The 16955-nt window shown below is 33.8% G+C and overlaps 3 protein-coding genes across 7 annotated transcripts; all 3 read left to right on the top strand.

Moving 5' to 3' along the window:
* The first annotated feature begins 4996 nt into the window (after positions 1-4996).
* On the top strand, positions 4997-14853 carry LOC114191010 (methyltransferase-like protein 13). 5 transcript variants are annotated; one of them, XM_028080134.1, is made up of 5 exons: positions 4997-5237; positions 5462-5544; positions 9670-9744; positions 12131-13886; positions 14704-14853. In XM_028080134.1, the coding sequence occupies exon 4, from the start codon at positions 12246-12248 to the stop codon at positions 13650-13652; it is 1407 nt and encodes a 468-aa protein (XP_027935935.1). In that variant the 5' UTR covers positions 4997-5237; positions 5462-5544; positions 9670-9744; positions 12131-12245; the 3' UTR covers positions 13653-13886; positions 14704-14853. The 5 variants fall into 5 exon arrangements, with proteins under 5 accessions (XP_027935935.1, XP_027935934.1, XP_027935931.1 ...); XM_028080133.1 differs by lacking the exon at positions 5462-5544 and having other exon boundaries at positions 12148-13886; XM_028080130.1 differs by lacking the exon at positions 5462-5544.
* On the top strand, positions 6139-8057 carry LOC114190182. Its single transcript, XM_028078977.1, has 2 exons — positions 6139-6904; positions 7015-8057. The coding sequence occupies exons 1-2, from the start codon at positions 6139-6141 to the stop codon at positions 8055-8057; spliced, it is 1809 nt and encodes a 602-aa protein (XP_027934778.1).
* Positions 14622-15774, top strand: LOC114191011. Its single transcript, XM_028080135.1, has one exon. The coding sequence runs from the start codon at positions 14732-14734 to the stop codon at positions 15491-15493; it is 762 nt and encodes a 253-aa protein (XP_027935936.1). The 5' UTR covers positions 14622-14731; the 3' UTR covers positions 15494-15774.
* The last annotated feature ends 1181 nt before the right edge of the window (positions 15775-16955 follow it).

The following is a 16955-nucleotide window of genomic DNA, read 5'->3' as shown; positions in this document are numbered from 1 at the left end:
CTCCCACAATTAAGTATATTTTAACATGCCGAATTCAACAAACCCAATTGACTATGTTTAACAAGTAGAATTTAAGTAAAGAAAGCACAATTTATTATAGTTAACAAGTTGAATTTAAATAGTTTATTTATGTTTAGATACAATGGTGTATATGCTGGTATCAAACTTAGAAAACAAATATTATCATAACTAACGTGAAAGGCAGAAGGCCAAATCAAAGGTTGTTAGCTGTGTGAGCGAATATGAACTCCAACCAAGGGGCAAGTTCATTGTATTTTACACCATTTTCATTTACAAATTCAAGGGAATTAAATAACTATTTTTGATAAGTTAAATCTAGTTTATAAATAAGTTTAAAATGTAATTTTGGATTATTAAGAAATATTTTCTCCAAAATAACTTATTCATATAGTTGGATAAGTCTTTATTTATTTTTTTACTTCTGTTTAAAAGTATATATTTTTGAAGAAGTTCCTTCAAAAAAACCACACTCATTTTACAATCCATTTTAAAATATAATAATGTATATTAACATTTCAAGTTATAAATAAAATAATATTAATTAAATTGTCATATTTTTAATAACTATATAAATATCATCACCACTTTTTTTTTAATATTCGAAACTTTAGTGGATACGTTAACAAGAGCACTAAATGTGGTGCCATTATTGGCCATATCAGACAAATGTATATTGTTCACCTTCATTTTATTTTATTTTATTTATTATCAGCATTATCATTTTATTTTATGATTCCGTTTGCATGTAAGTACTCATAAATTGACTATTTTTTAGGTGAATGGAGTAGGTAAGTAGGTCGAATAGCTCGGCATCGAGTTGAGATCTTGCAAATGGATTAAAAAAAAGTGAATTATTATTTAACCTTTCTTACATACAGAAATTACTTATACATTTTAATTATTATTTTCATTTGAATAGAAAATTTCATTTTACTTTTGTTGAAAGTTGTAGTTACGCGTCATCGCTAATATCTAAAACATTCTTGTTGTGTTATTTAAAGCAACCACGTGAGTTAATAAGTCCATATGATAAATTCAAAAGACAACAAATATTAATCAAGTTGTTGGAGAATTGGTTAATACGTTTTCACATATGACAAACTTTAATGATAGATCACGTTCATTTAAAAAATAAAAAGTAAAAAGTTTGTGATAGAAATATATATATATATATATATATATATATATTACTATGAAAAATAGTTAATTTATATCACAGTTTTAATGTTAATTAATAACTAAGATAATTGAATATATATTTAGTTTTAATTTTTAATAATTATTATACATGTTTATTAAAACGAATATTTTTTATTATAGTAAAAATGAAATATGTTACTACTTATTATATTGAGTATTTATTTTATAATTATAATCTTCCTAATACAATAAATTTTAAATATTTTTATACATAATTAAATATTTACTTAAGAAAATTTTTTGTAAAATCACAGATGAATAAAGTTGATTTGTACCCTACAGAAAAGCATTTTCTCTTATATAATTATTCTGTTATTCAAATTGATGGACGGAAAATTATACAGTGCACTTCAGGTTTTAGATTCTCGTTAAATGGTGCAGATTCTTTCCAATTTTTAATAGTTTTTATTCTTATCTTGTGAGTTAACTTGTGTACATTTTTTAAATCTTTTCTATCACAAAATTTAAAATCACATTTTATCCAAAGATTAGAGGTGTAAAAATAAGTTAACTCGGTTCACATGAGTTTATACAGATTGAACTAAAAAAAAGTTAATTCAATCCGACTCATTTTTTGTGAGTGATAACGTTGTTTTCTACTTTTATTGATGTTAAGTTTTGTGAATAAAATCAACTCTTACATAATTTTTATCTTGTTTAATCCTCTAGTTTATGTTATTTTTGCATTGTTTTATTTTAGTTGTTTTATGTTTTTTTACTTCTAATCTCTATTATGTGTGTGTGAAATAAAACAATAGAAAACAATTCTGGTGTAAGAAAACAAGTTGAAACTCAAAGAAGCATGATTGGACATGAAAAATTGACTTTTACACAAATATTCATGTTGAGGGGCACCGAGATCAAGTCCAACACTGCAAACATCGAGAAAGGACTCATCTATATGTATATACTACCTTGGACCAACCTTGGAAGGCCAAAAAAAAGACCATTGGGCGCCAGGGTCACTCGCTGGGCGAGCTGGTGGCTTGCTGGGCGAAAATGACATACCAGAACTGCAGTATTCGAATCGCTAAGCGAAAATATGGCTCGCCCAGCGAGTTACATGTCCGAGAACGTCGATTTTAGGCCTCGCTGGGCGAGAATGAAGCCGCTGGGCGAGAATATCGACCCCAATACGCGAATATGGTTATTTAATAATGTTTCTACGAGAGTATTAGGAGATTCCTCATTTTGCACGAAGAGAAACACCTTGGGTGCTTAGGAGAGGCTCTTGGAGGCTATTAGGGGTGTTGGGAAACTCTCCCTTCTCCTTCTTGGTTCTCCTTCTTGGTTCTCCTTCTTCATCCATTGAGGTTTTACCCCTTTTGAGTTGGAGAGGACGATGGGCTACGAAATTGAAGGCAGAGATACGAATGGGAGGCACAATTGAACCATGAAGCAGTATTCAAAAACCTTGGGAGAAGGATTGTTTCTACTTTACGATTCTAATTTCTTCCCTATTCTTCAATTTTGTAAAACCCTAGGTTCTCCACCATGGAGAGCAATTTCTATTTGTTGAGATTAGATGTATAACATTGAATTCTTGTGTAAAATTGTGTTGTTAATTTATATGCTTTTCCAATTCATGTTAATATTTGATTTCCATGCCTAATGCTTGATGTGGATTGTTCCCATGCTTGATTTGTGATTCTTGAGGTGTTGGGAAACATCTTTAGAATCTATATTTGAATTAAATACCTAATGGATGTTTGTATTTAGGAATAGAACTTGGTTCATTAGTAATCTTAGATCTTGAAACTAATGCATGATTTCACTTGTTGATGATTCAAGGAATTGAAACTTGATGAGTGATCATAGGCTCAAAGGCTCTAGGAATAGGATTTGAGTATTCTTGTGAATTGATTTTAATATGAATATGGAATTGGGATAATTTAGAATGCATGAGAATTAAATGGTTGAAGTCTAATCTTGACAAATTGTAAATACATTATGTTAATTTCTTGTTGCACACCAACTGTTTCATAAAATACAAAAAGAGTTTTCATTGTGTTTGTGTGAACTTTGTGTCTAATTGAGTCGTGAATTGCGAGAGTTGTCATGCGTTGCACAAGCCCCTTGGGAGAGAACGATAAAATACTTATTACTTGCTATGTATGACCGACTTGCCGTGTTGGTTTTTCACTAACAGTGAGTCATAAATTTTGCAACCTGACCCGATCTACTAAGTGTTAGTGGGTTGCTCACTTATCAACATATATAACTTGACAAACAAATTAATTAAAAATTCAAACTCTTCAAATCTTATTTAGCAACATTTAAAAATATGAAATTGTAAACTTATATAATTGGAACTAGTAAATAATTATAACAACAAATTTTAAAATGTAAAAAATTATTAGTGGGTTAACTAGGTTAACGCACCTTTAACCCCCGACTTGAACCTATTTAATTCATGGATTAAGTGAGTCGGGTTCAATTCAATCCACTTTCAAAAAATTATTTTTTTCTCAACCCACCCAACTCAAATCTATGATGAGCCGGACTAACTCACAAATAAAAATCTATTTTGACATCTTTACCGAAACTATGCAAAAAAAAAAATCTTCCAAGTCTTCCTTAAATTCATATAATTATGTATTTAACACTTTTATGTACTCTTCAAAGTCTTTATCTAATCTTTTTCACCGAAGTGTCTTTTATGCTAAGTTAGACTTTATTCGATACATGTTTTATATATGTTCAAATTGTCAGATATAGAAAAGCATAAATGTCATAGACATGATGCTTATATCAAGACTTAGATTTTATCCTAAAAACTCTTAAATGCCATAATTTTTTATTTATAAGAAAGGGGTCTCTTACAAAATCAATAGAATATAATATTTTATATTTAAAAAATTGTTTTACTTAAAATAATACAAAAAAAAAAGTCGCCTAGTTAGTTGTACAAGTACGTCTAAGAGCATACCAATTAAATCAACTAACATTATTTGTTTTATACCTTAAAAAAATGTGGTTTATATGGTCCCTTTTATCCCACGTCATTACTAACTAACCCACGCTCAATTTTGTTTCAATGGAAGAAACTCCAACCATTTATTTAAAAATGTGATGTATAGACTCACTATCCTTCATTGGTGTTTGTTGTACTAAAGAAAAACAAGAATCTAAAAAAAAACATTTCTTAAGTAAAAAATAAATTTAAAGTTGAAGAAACTATTAGAGTGTCACGTAATTTACTTCAATAGAATATTTATTAAAAACTTCTTCAACTTAACTTAAGGGATCAAAATGAAATAACATGAAGATATTATTGCATGTCATTTATCTTTTTCGAGTGAAAATATTTAGCCAAACATTTAACTAAAAGGTAACCAACGTAAAATTCAATCATAATTATACGCTAATAGCAGTCAATTTTTTATAATTGTACTAAAAGAAAAAATGACAATATTTAGTGTATAAGAAATATAATATATAGTTAAATATATTAAATTATTTATAAAAAAATAAGTTTTATTTCTGAATTAAATTATAAATAATTTTATTTCTAAATTTTGTGAAGTCATATAAAACATATTTTTTTCTAACAAACAATGTAAGTAGGAGTTATATTATAATATATTATAGAACTTCGTTTTTCATATAAAGAATATTTCCTATATTATCTAAAACTATGCATATTTTAATAATTTAAACAAAAACAAAAATAAATATAGGATAGGTATTGGAATGTGTACGGAAATAGAAACAAAGCATATATAATCAGATTAAAATTATCAATTGAACCTATATATAACCCGTTCGAACTAAATTGGTTTTACTCATTTAATACGGGTCGGATCGGTTGCTCAACTATTGTTTTCCTTTTCCGGTGTCTGATAGGTCGGGCGCACTTCTTCGGGTTCTATAATAGCACGGTTTAAATATCAGTTAATCAAAAGCAATACGTTAAACGCGGTGAAAAAGGCCTGGTTTATGACCGGATTTGGATCGTGGAAAAAATTGCGGAGAGAGGTTGCTATGGGCGACGGTGTTAACTCTCCGACGCAAAGGTGAGTGATAAATATTCTCTTTTGCTTCTTCAAAAGATCCTGAGTTGATATGGTGGGTGTGTAGGTTCAGGTTCATTCTTCTTCATAATCAATCATGTGCACATTTCTCAATTTCGAATGACCAAAATCCCTTTTTTCTTTCGTGGGTCGATTTTATTATCATGTAATCCAATACTGATATTAAACTTCATACGGGTGTTGTTTCGTTTTCTTCGACTGGATAGGACTGAAATCAATCTGATTTTTGTTGCGAAGACCAATGCCAAAGGGTTCACATGATTTATGAATCCTAAAATGCTGCCAAAACGTAACGTTCTCTTTAACTCAATTTTTGGTTTTGTGATAAGGAAAACATCTAGGCGTCCAACTTGGCTTTCTGTGTTTGTTTCTTGATCGGTTCTCTTGGAGATATTATTAGGTGGACCTGAACCAGCATGGGTCGTTTGATCTTAATATGATTCTTAATCAACTGCTAATAATTTGTTCTTGTAAATTGTGAAATTTGAATTTGTGTTATACAAACATTGGTCATGTTGGGTTTTTTAATAAACTTAAATGTATTAACCACTATAGGTAACTAACCGTTGTAAGTGATTAATGGACTAGCCGTTGGAGTCTAGGTAGTTAATGAGTTAGCCGTTTATAGCCGTTGGAAGTACAATAGTAAGGAAATGTGGGTCTATAAATATATTATGTATTGTATGAATAAATAATAACAACAAGAGGTGGATAAAGTTTTTTCACAAGATCATTTGAGTTGTTGTCTAACAAAGTGCTAACAAAGTGGTATCAAGAGCCAGTTAGCTTGAGTGTTTGAGTGGAAAAAAGAGAGAGCTAGAGAGTTTGAGTGTTTGAGAAAAGAGAGCTAGAGACCTAAGTGTTTGAGAAAAAAGAGAGTGAGATGGCCAGTCTTACAAATAGTGTCTCCCTACCCAAGTTGACAAAGGCTGTCAATTATGACAATTGGAGTCTCAAAATGAAGGCCCTTATTGGATCCCAAGAAAATTGGGAGGTGGTTGAAGATGGTTTCGATGAACCAGCCAACACTACAGGTTGGTCAAATGCCCAGTTGAAAGTGCTGAAAGACGCACGTGTGAAGGACAAGGCAGCTTTGTACATCCTGTACCAAGCTGTGGACGAGTCTGGCTTTGAGCAGATTGCAAGTGCAAAATCTTCAAAAGAAACGTGGGACATATTAGAGAAGGCGTATAAGGGAGATGACCGAGTGAAGCAGGTGCGACTTCAAACACTTAGAGGCGAATTGGAGAGCATGAAGATGAAAGAGACAGAAGGAGTAGCCGAGTACATTACTCGGGTTGAAACTGTGGCGAATCAACTTAGTAGAAATGGAGAGACGTTGCCTGCTAGTCGAGTTGTGGAGAAGATCTTGAGGTCTCTAACGGATGACTTTGAGAACGTGGTGTGCGTGATTGAAGAGTCCAAGGACTTGTCAATGCTCACGGTTGAAGAGCTTGCCGGGTCCCTTGAGGCGCATGAGCAACGGAAGAAGAAGAAGAAGGTTGAGCCACTTAATCAATTACTCCAAACAAAGATGTCAATTAAAGATGAGAAAGCTCAGAACACTCAAGGTAGAGGACGATATCGAGGAGGTATAAGAAGCGGTCCTAGTGGTAGAAGCCGAGGACAAGAAGAGAAAGAACAATCCGGTCAACAAAATTAGAACGAGGTCCATGGAGAGAAGGTCAATCAAGCAACTCAAATGTTGAGTGCTTCAAGTGTGGCAAGTATGGCCATTATGCAAAGGACTGTTACTCAGGCAAGTGTTTCAATTGTGGTAAATCTGGACATTTTGCCAAAGATTGTAGATCTGAAAGTAGAAAGGAAGAGACGATCAACCTCACAAAAGATGTTGAAGAAGAAGCGACATTGTTGATGATGGCGCGTAGCTCGGGAGCTGAGCATAAGCAAGTGGTGAACTCGGCAAGAAGACCGAGTAGCATGGAGAATTCAGCAAGAAGGCTGAGTATAGTTGATAACTCGACAAGACAGTCGAGTAGTATGGATAGGTCAGCAAGACAACCGAGTAGGTTGCATAGGCTGGTGAGACATGTAGATAGCCCGGACAGGGTGGTGGAGCGTGTAGATACCCCAGACAACATGGTGGAGCATGAGGCCAACTCAGTTAACTTGGTGGAACGCCTACATAGCTCGGATAAGTTGGTGGAGCAAGTGGATTACTCAGATAGCTCGGTGGAACATGTGAAAAGCTTGAATATCTCAGAATTTGAAGAAGAAAAGCTTCTAATCCAAAGGTTAGAGATTGCAAAAGGAGACTTGCAACAGAGTATTGAAAAGGAGGTTAGAGACAATTTAATTCTACAAGAAAGCGTAGAGAGAAGGAAACAGGCTTTGCAAAAGTGGCACTTGGAATTTGAAGAAGATGTTTCAAGTTTGCAAGAACATTTACAAGTTGAGAAGGATCTGAGAGCTGCACTCGAAGTGCAAGATGAGAAGTGGCGACTTGAAATGGATGAGGAGATTGAGCACAACCATACGTGGGTGTGGTCTAACCTTTCAAAAGGAAGTCAACCTATTGATAAGAACTCAGTTAACGACAAATCGGTCACAAAGACAAAGAACTCAATGAGTAACAAGTCGGTCAAAGAGAAGAACAAGTTTGCCAGTAAGGATGCAAAAACTAAGAGAGCAGATAACAAGTTAGCCACAGGGAAAGTGAAGTACAAGTCGACCATAGATAAAGTGGAAGGGAAGTCAGTCATGAAGAAAGCGAAGAACTTAACTATTCATGAAAGGGACAAGCACAATGTGAGAAGAGTTATTGCACGTTGGAAGCCGTGATGAAGAATAAAGAACAAAGATGGAGAATAAACGAAGCATTTAAGTTTAAGGGGGAGTTTTGTTGGTTTTTTTAATAAACTTAAATGTATTAACCACTATAGGTAACTAGCCGTTGTAAGAAACTAGCCGTTGTGAGTGGTTAATGCACTAGCCGTTGGAGTCTAGGTAGTTAATGAGTTAGCCGTTTATAGCCGTTTATAGCCGTTGGGAGTACAATAGTAAGGAAATGTGGGTCTATAAATATATTATGTATTGTATGAATAAATAATAACAACAAGAGGTGAATAAAGTTTTTTCACAAGATCATTTGAGTTGTTGTCTAACAAAGCGCTAACAGGTCAGGACATGGACTGATGGTCAGGACCATGAGCTAATGGTCATCCAAGACCACCTAACAATTACTCATTTAGTTTTGTATCTAGTTTTGAATTTTAGGTTTGAGAGCGGTATTCTAGGGTCATGTTTATTACAGTTTTGGATGCTTTAGTGATTATATATGTTTCTTCAAGGAAGCTTTTTAGCCCTTGAGTCTTGGATAGGCTGTGTTTCTCTTTATTGAATGATATGTTTTTCCTGGTTTCTTTTAAGGAAATAGACTTTCTTCCAAATGATAAATTGGAAGAATGTAACAAACATGATATGATTTCATTGGGTATTTATGTGCGAGACAGTGAGATGATAGAGAATCCGTTTCACAATAATTTCAATAGTTTGAATTGATGATGGCTTTATGGTGATTAGGTAATTGATTGGATTGTTATACTGTGGTACTATTGTTTGTGAACACATGGTATAGTTCGGTGAGGGAAGGCTTTTGTTACTTAGCTTTGCTTGAGATGCTTGCTGACAATGCTGGTTATGTGATTGTTTTGAGGTTAGCATGGCTGCTGTCAGGTTCAGAATAAGTGTGTCGATACTTATTCTGGGTTTACATATTAGTTACGTGAGATTGTAGTTGGTTTTGTTATAGTGAAGGGGATGAATGAATATTGGTGATTACTGCTATGTGTCACTTTCCTTCCATTGCATCATACCAAATGAGTCACCAAAAAAAGTACCTAAACCTAACCATCAAAACTCGCAGTCTAAAACAAAGAAGGGTCATTGAAAGGACAAATGAAAAGAGTGTTTGGAATGAAACGACGTGCAGATTGTCTATCATTTCATTATTAGTTTACCATATAGATCTTCTTCTGGCCCATAACCTTCACGCTAAACCTATTTCATCACTCCTGCACACTATTTCTCTATTATCATCCAATATAAAAAAACGAGTCCTTGCTCCCATGAAATTAGCTCCTATATCATAGTTTCCTGCAAGGACAAGCTGGTGTAAGTTTAGAAAACCAATAGCTCTTGCTGAATACATAGCCATTGAATCTTGTGTTATACAAAGGTGTGGAAATAAAGGAAGTGCCTCAATGGAAATGACTATTTGTTTTAACTGAAAATGTTAATTTTCAGTGTTTAGTGTCAACTAAACGTTAGGGGTTTAGGTGTGGAAGGTCCATATTACTAAGGGTAAATGTATTTTGACTTTACGATTTTTATTTCTATTTATCAAATTGATGTTGGGAGTCTAATGCCCTTTCAATGTTTCATTTTTCTGTAGGAGCAAGTAAGATCAACGCCAACGATCTGTTACTAGTGAAAAGGCCTCAAAACTATTATACCAGACATTTGCAAGGTATGCTATAATTGTTTGGATATTCAAGGGTTTTTATTCTTTGTGTCCTTGTACTCCCAAGGTAGGCTTAATAGAATATTGAGGGTATATTTTTGTGGAGATATGCCTGGTTTGCAATGGATTGGTCTTGGCAGAAAAGATTTACAAATTAATTTAATTTTGCTATGGGATAAAATTTTTCGTGATTTATGTATTGATAAATACTGTCTTACCATACAAACACAGTTATATTTCTTTCTAGACAAATTCTAAGTTGAGAAACCCTCCCAAGTATATTAGGTTTTAAATTTATGGTTCAGATTTTTTTTTCCCTCTTTTCTTTGTTCTGTCCTCATATGTCCATGTCCCCTTCTCTCAATCACATCTCAGCCATCCTTCTCAACTTCAGTGATGGTCATCCTAAACCTTGACTACCCTAATACATTCAAAAATACCAACATGTTGATTGCATGATTTCATCAATCTATAAAAAATAACTTGCTCACATGTCAAATGCATTCCTCCCCCCACCCCCTCCATTTCATTTTTTATACACAAGACATTATGCAATTTAAGAGGAAGAGAAGAGGGGTGGGTGTGCAATGATTGTTGACTGTGTGTAGGGTGAACTGTAAATGAGGGAGATCGGATAACCTATATTGTCAATGAAACTTTGGCATGGGAATTTGAGGTTTCTCCCGGACATCATACTTGTGACCTTGACTTTGATACCAATTATTAAATTGAGTGCTTATTCTGCTAGGCCAAAAATTGTAGTCAATAGTTAATTAAGAGCATAGCAATCTAAGTGTTATGATTTAATTATGACTTGATCCATTTAAACTATGCCACATGACAATTGATAAACCTTGCAACATAGAGGACAAATTTAGTTTAGTTTGTTTGGTAGAAAAGAAATAAGGAGACAGAAATAAAAAGCCAGGGGCTCCAACTAGTGCTTTCCCACTTTATTTTTCATTTCTTTTCTACTCTTCTCTTTGTCTCTCTCTCTCCTCATCTCGTTGTTTTTCTTCAACCAAACATCTTTAATTTCCATTATTTTTCTCACCTTTTTTACTCATCATTTTTGTTTCCATCCACCTGTTCCTAACATGGCATTAAAGTTTGAGTGTTTGGGGTGAATGAGTTTACGGTTGGAGGTGCTGTCATACTGATGCAATAGACATTCAGGGGAATGGTCACTAACATGTGAGGAAGAGTTAAAGTACCTTCCTTGAGGTTGTTTCCTATGAGAATCAGACATGATATTTCAGGGGAACTGAAGAGGAGATGAAGAAGATCCAATCAGTTTCTCAACCTTCATTAGTTTTTGTGAAAAAGCCAAACCAAACCAATCAAATCATAGGAATTTAGATGATTGAGCATATTAATATAAAATAAATAGAAAACTCTGGAATTTTCTCTGAATTTAGTTATGGTTGTTTGACATAAGCTGACATGCATAAGTTTGGATTGAATATTTTGGGCTTCATATGCCAGTACCTGATCTTGGAGTCAATCATTGAATTACTCTTTTAAAATCTAAACTAAATTTGGTTCAATCCAATTCAAAGTTTTCCTTTTCAGTTTAGATTTAACTGTTGAAGTCATTAGGTCAACCCCATCGCATGACTGCCCCTAGTTGTTTGTGATGTTCTCTCAATTGACATTTGAAATTTTTTTGCATCCATGTGAAACTCCTCTTTACCATACTTGCTCATAAATTGGGCCACGACATTTCAGCCCCTAAACCTTAATTTTCCCTTTGTAAGGGAATTGTTATTCTCACATCACATTATTTTATATGTTCATTCTCAGACTTCTAAAAGAAAAGACTGACAATTATTTTGACGAAAATACGTCTTTGTTGTGTATTGTGTAACCATACCCCCTATTAACTGAAGGAAAATATGTTCCATTGTTTACCTCAATAGGATCTCTGCAAAATGAAACGTGTTTCTGTCATCTATTTTTATTACTTTCTAAAGGGACTTCGGGACGTGAACTGAACAAAATTGGATAAAAGAATAACATAGCTCCTTTGTGATTACTTTCCCTGTGGGGTCCAACAATTCTCAGAACATGCTTCCTTCTTATCTCACCCAAATTTTTTAAGGACAAAGCTTTTGGTGTTGTTTTCAAATCAAAATTTGACTATTTTGCCTCAAAAGTATGCCATGACATTGAAAATTCTTTATCAGGCATATTACCAAAATGAAATTCCAATTTTGATTAAAATATCAATAATCAACGACATCTATGGTAGTTTTTATAAGTTTTATCTTTTTATTAATATCTCAATCCTTGCATTATTTACTTTAATTGTGTTTGCTTGATGCTCTTGACAGTGTCATAATTAATTCTCTTCTTGTGGCCACCAAACAATACTTCTAACCTTTATTTATAGGTGTGATTGTTTTGCAGACTTGAAGAAATAAAAAATTGCAAGTTGAGTCAAAAGATTAACAATAACAAAAATCACAAACAAATCATTACAGCGAAGTTGGGCCAGAAGACCTTTGATGGCCCTCGACGCATCAACCTTTGAAACCTTAATCCCTTCCCGCTTCATTTCCTTCACAATACCCCATCCATCATGTTCCAATACAGCCCTTCGAGTTGCTGTGCTCGACTCACCACTCCAACCTAATGATGTGCCTCGAGTTGGTGCCATGTTGGTCCCTGAAGGTCGAGAAATCGATTGGATCTTCTCCACTGAATTGGGTCATCTCCAACTCCTTTTAAGTTCCCCTGAAATATCACGTCTGATTCTCATTGGAAACAACTTCAAGGAGGGTACTTTACCTTTTACCCCTCATGTTTATCACCGTCCCTTGGAGTGTTCATTGCACCAACAGGGTTTTGAGGTTTGGTCAAAGCCTCTTCTTTTGGCCCTTTCTCCCAAATCCTTGTTCAAAATGGGGATTCCTGAGATACCCATTTTGAGTTATGTGGATAACTTGGTTTGTAGTGTGGTGGTTCATCAGTGTGTCGGGATACATGTTGGTGAAATGTTGGTTGAGGATGTTGAAATTGAAAATGGGGGTGGAGTTTTGCGTCATGGGAGGGAGTTTAGGAGGAGGTTGAGGTTCAAGAGGATGCCTAATTTGATTCAGACTGAAATTTGTATTGTTCCAGTCAAAGGTGGCGATTGTTTGGATGGTGTTTGCATTGGTGGTAATGTGGGCTTTGTGCCTGATCTTAAGGTTTTGGTGCACCCTTACCTGGGGCCTATGGTGGCTGGTCTTGTGTTGAATAGTGAATATGTAGAGCAGCGGATTCAGAATGGGTTTAAACCAAAGGCTTTGTGCCTTGGGGTTGGAGGTGGGGCTTTGGCAACTTTTTTAAGAACTCAATTGGGATTTGAGGTCATGGCTGTAGATAATGATAGGGAGGTCTTCAGGGTGGCACGGGAGTATTTTGGATTCGAAGAAAGTAAGTTTATTCATGTAGTTGTTGGGGATGCCATTGAATCTTTGAAGAAGCTTGTTTGTCAGGGAAAGTTACAGGGTGATTGTGAGCTTAATGGTTTTAATGGTCACTTGGTGGAAGATGAGGTCAATGGTAAATTTGATGTTGTTATGGTTGATTTAGATTCAAGTGATATAAAGAACGGTGTAAGTTCTCCGCCATTAGAATTTGTTAGAAAGGATGTTCTTCTTGCTGCTAAATTGGTTCTTTGTGAGTTTGGAATTCTTGCTATCAATGTCATTCCTCCCAGCAGGTACTTCTATGACAACTTGGTGAGTCATATTAAGGAAGTTTTTCACGAGCTGTATAAGATAGATGTAGGGAACGGTGAAAATTTTGTTCTTATTGCCACTGCATCACCTCTGGTGTTTTCAGCTGGGGATTGTGTTAATTCTTTTCTTATGCGACTGAAATCAGTTATTCCAGAAGCATATTTGAAATCGATAACAAAGATGTGATGTCTCACTTGTTGAGGAAAGTAGCGCTTTTTGGAGATTATCTTTCTCCTCTCTAAGACTAATAGGTGATGTTTCAGTAGTTTTGATACAATGATACAAAATGGGGAGAGTTTCGCTGATGCACCTCAGCTCCAGTGTGGAGGAGAATCATCTTCAAAACTACTGTGCAAACACTGAAATTACATTCATATCAGTGGGTTTACATCTTGCTCTGGATTAAATTGCTTCAGTAAGGTACATATACCGTTTCTCAATCATTTGCTCGGAAACTTTAGTGAATGTGAAATTGTGGAGGTTTTTAATCGTGGTTTTTTATATCTTTCTGGGTATTAAGGAGTTACATTACATCAGCTACTAACAAGTATGGAAGGATGAAATCTTTGAAAAATTTGCAGATTTTGAAACAGTTAATAATAATGATAGTTCTAAAGATAGCAGTTACTATCTTTTATACAATTCAGATACTTCTCATCAGCAATATTTCTTTTTTCTTATGTTGTTATGATTAAAACAAATGAAGTGCTTCCCGTGCATTTTATTTATTTGTCCTCTTTTCTGTAAAACTTCTTAGTCACCCTGCTGATTTTTAAATTACTGCATGGACAAAGGCATATCTAAAGTACTCATAAGTGGCATCAAAGGTAACCTTGAATATGGTTTTGACATCAGAGTTATGAATAAAATATAGAAGTGCAGATAGTCACATCAATTTTCAGAGCAGGATGAAGAAAAGACTAGAGTAGATTTTGAGCTTATTCAACAGGATACCTAAGATTAAACAGATTGTGACAGTTGCTCATCTGTTTTCCAGCATCTTGTTCAGCATCCTGCAACTTTACTTCCAGAGAAAGCCAATTGTGTTTGTATTGCGGGATGATATTTATCAAATAAAAAGAACTACAAAGGAAAGACATTTTTTTTTTTGTTTCTGTCGTAATGTCCTGCGTAATAATTCACAATTATGGTTGGCACAAAACACAATAATTTATTAACATTCATTATTTACCCTGATAAAATTGTTCTGATTTGTTTCTTTCCTGGACAATGTCAGTGATGAACATCATTTTGTCTTCGGGAAGATGCATGGATTCTCCACTGTTGATGGCTTTGTGGAGATAAGCAACTGCATGGCAGAGATGATTAGATACGTGGCTAATGAACCGTCCGCTGGTCTTTTCTTTATTCAACAGCACACACAAAATGCAGTGCCCAATATCATGAAACTGAAGAAGAACGTTAGTGACAAGAGTCGTGAAACAACTCTGCACACAGAAGATTTGGAGGACTCAGTTACAATGGTGAGATCAATGAAAGACTGTGGATTCCCCATAGCTGACGAGATGATTGGAGACATTAAAAAATCCCTTATAACGATAACTTCAAAGAAACCAAAACGATGGTTAACCCATCGGCCGACATCAAATTTTCAGGCTCAGAGAGCTAACTCTGCAGTTTATGCCCAGGAGGGAAGTGAAATAAGTGATAACTATTTTTCAAGTGTTTTTAACTTTTCAAACTCATACAGTTTTAAGTGGCCACAACTTGATTCTATGGAATGGGTAAATTCCAGCGCCGAGAAGCCACAGCTGCAGCGTAGCGTGTCATTACCAGATGCATCTGCAGACACTAATGCATCTCCAGAAGCGGACAAGAAGCCCCCATCAAGCCTGGTTGAAGATGAATTTCGATCTGAAGCAGGTGATGTTGAGGAAAAGTTATTGTCAGTATCAGACAAATATGATGACTTCAAAGCATGTAAAGAAGCTAAGCTGGAGGAGTGGCTTGAAGGAACAAGCAACAATGGGGAGAATTCTCTACCAGGTGATGAGAAAAGGCTCTGAGAAAGAAATGATAATAATATTCAGATACTTCGGAAAATTCTATAGGATTTTTAAAATAATGCTTTAGCCTGTGTATAATGTGTTGTGCAGTATCTAATCAAAATTGTTTGAGTAGCTAGTATAACACGATTAGAAAAGTTCGTAATGCTGTCAGATGTACTTCACACAATGGGTTATTTCGTCCCAAAGTGCGATTGATAAATCCAACATTAGGCCTGAAAAAATTAGACGGGTTGCATAATCAATAAGTGAAAGCATTAATTTCACATTTTTCAGTTTCAGATTGTCACCGAATGCCTCTCGAACTTAAATTTGGCTCCTACAAGGTTAGGAACTTTTATTTTAGATTCCTGCAGTTTTTCTATTTTAATATCTGTGAAATTTGAAATCACTATTTTTTATCCCTATTTAATTTAAAATAGATAAAAATCTTTCTTTAAATATTTCATTCTAACATGTCACAAAATCATCAAAATTTGTAAGTATGAAATTGACTTTACAAAATAGTAATATACAAAAATTTCAACCTTTTTGATAAATGAAAACTAATTTTTTTGTAACTAAAATTTAAAACGCATTAATTGTACAGTAACTAAACATTTAAATCCAAAATAAAAGTTATAGTTATAAATCCGCAACTCTCATTCTTTAAAATTAGCAGAAACACATGCATGCTTAGGTGTATGTATTAATATGCTGATATTATATTAGTAAGTGATAATATTATAATGTTATTAAGTTAATATATAAACTAAAATTATATTTATTAAAAATAAAGTAAAATATATAAAAACAGATGAAAGAATAATATTAATAAATAAAAAAGAAGCAAAGATAGCTGATTTTATAAAAAACTTGGAAAAATAACGGTCAATTTTAAAAATTTAATAAATTATTATATTTGAAGGGTAAAATTAGTATTTTGAAATGTGAACACAAAAAGAAAATCCTCTTTGTATATTGTTATAGATACAAAATTAAAATCATATATTAACAAAAATTAATTGGACACACAAGCAAATTAAAAATGGAAAAATGATATTTTAACTCACTTTTTTTGATCCATTTTTAACCTATTACTTCAATCACCACTAAATAATTTATTTTAATTCTTTTTACTGATGTGATGATCTAATAGTGATTGAAATGATAGATTAAAAATGGATAAAAAAAATGAATTAAAATATCATTGTCCTTAAAAATGTAACTGAGTTTACTTTCTAAATCAAAATGAAACATGTGCCTCTTACATAATAACTACAAATCATTATTATAGGAAATAAAGTGTAATATTATTTAAAATAACTCAATTTGTTATATAATTATAATTAGTATTTGTATTTAAAATTTACGTTAAACAATAAGATAAAAAAGAAAAAGAACGTCCCCTCCTTCCACTCCAAACAACCTTGGTTATTTTATCCCCTCTTCCACTCTTTTCTCACCAAACATTCAGAGACTA

Source organism: Vigna unguiculata, chromosome 7 (assembly GCF_004118075.2).
Source record: "Vigna unguiculata cultivar IT97K-499-35 chromosome 7, ASM411807v1, whole genome shotgun sequence".
Classification (NCBI taxonomy): Eukaryota; Viridiplantae; Streptophyta; class Magnoliopsida; order Fabales; family Fabaceae; genus Vigna; species Vigna unguiculata.
The sequence above is the reverse complement of the archived record's forward strand: the minus strand, read 5'-3'. Positions and strand labels throughout refer to the sequence as shown.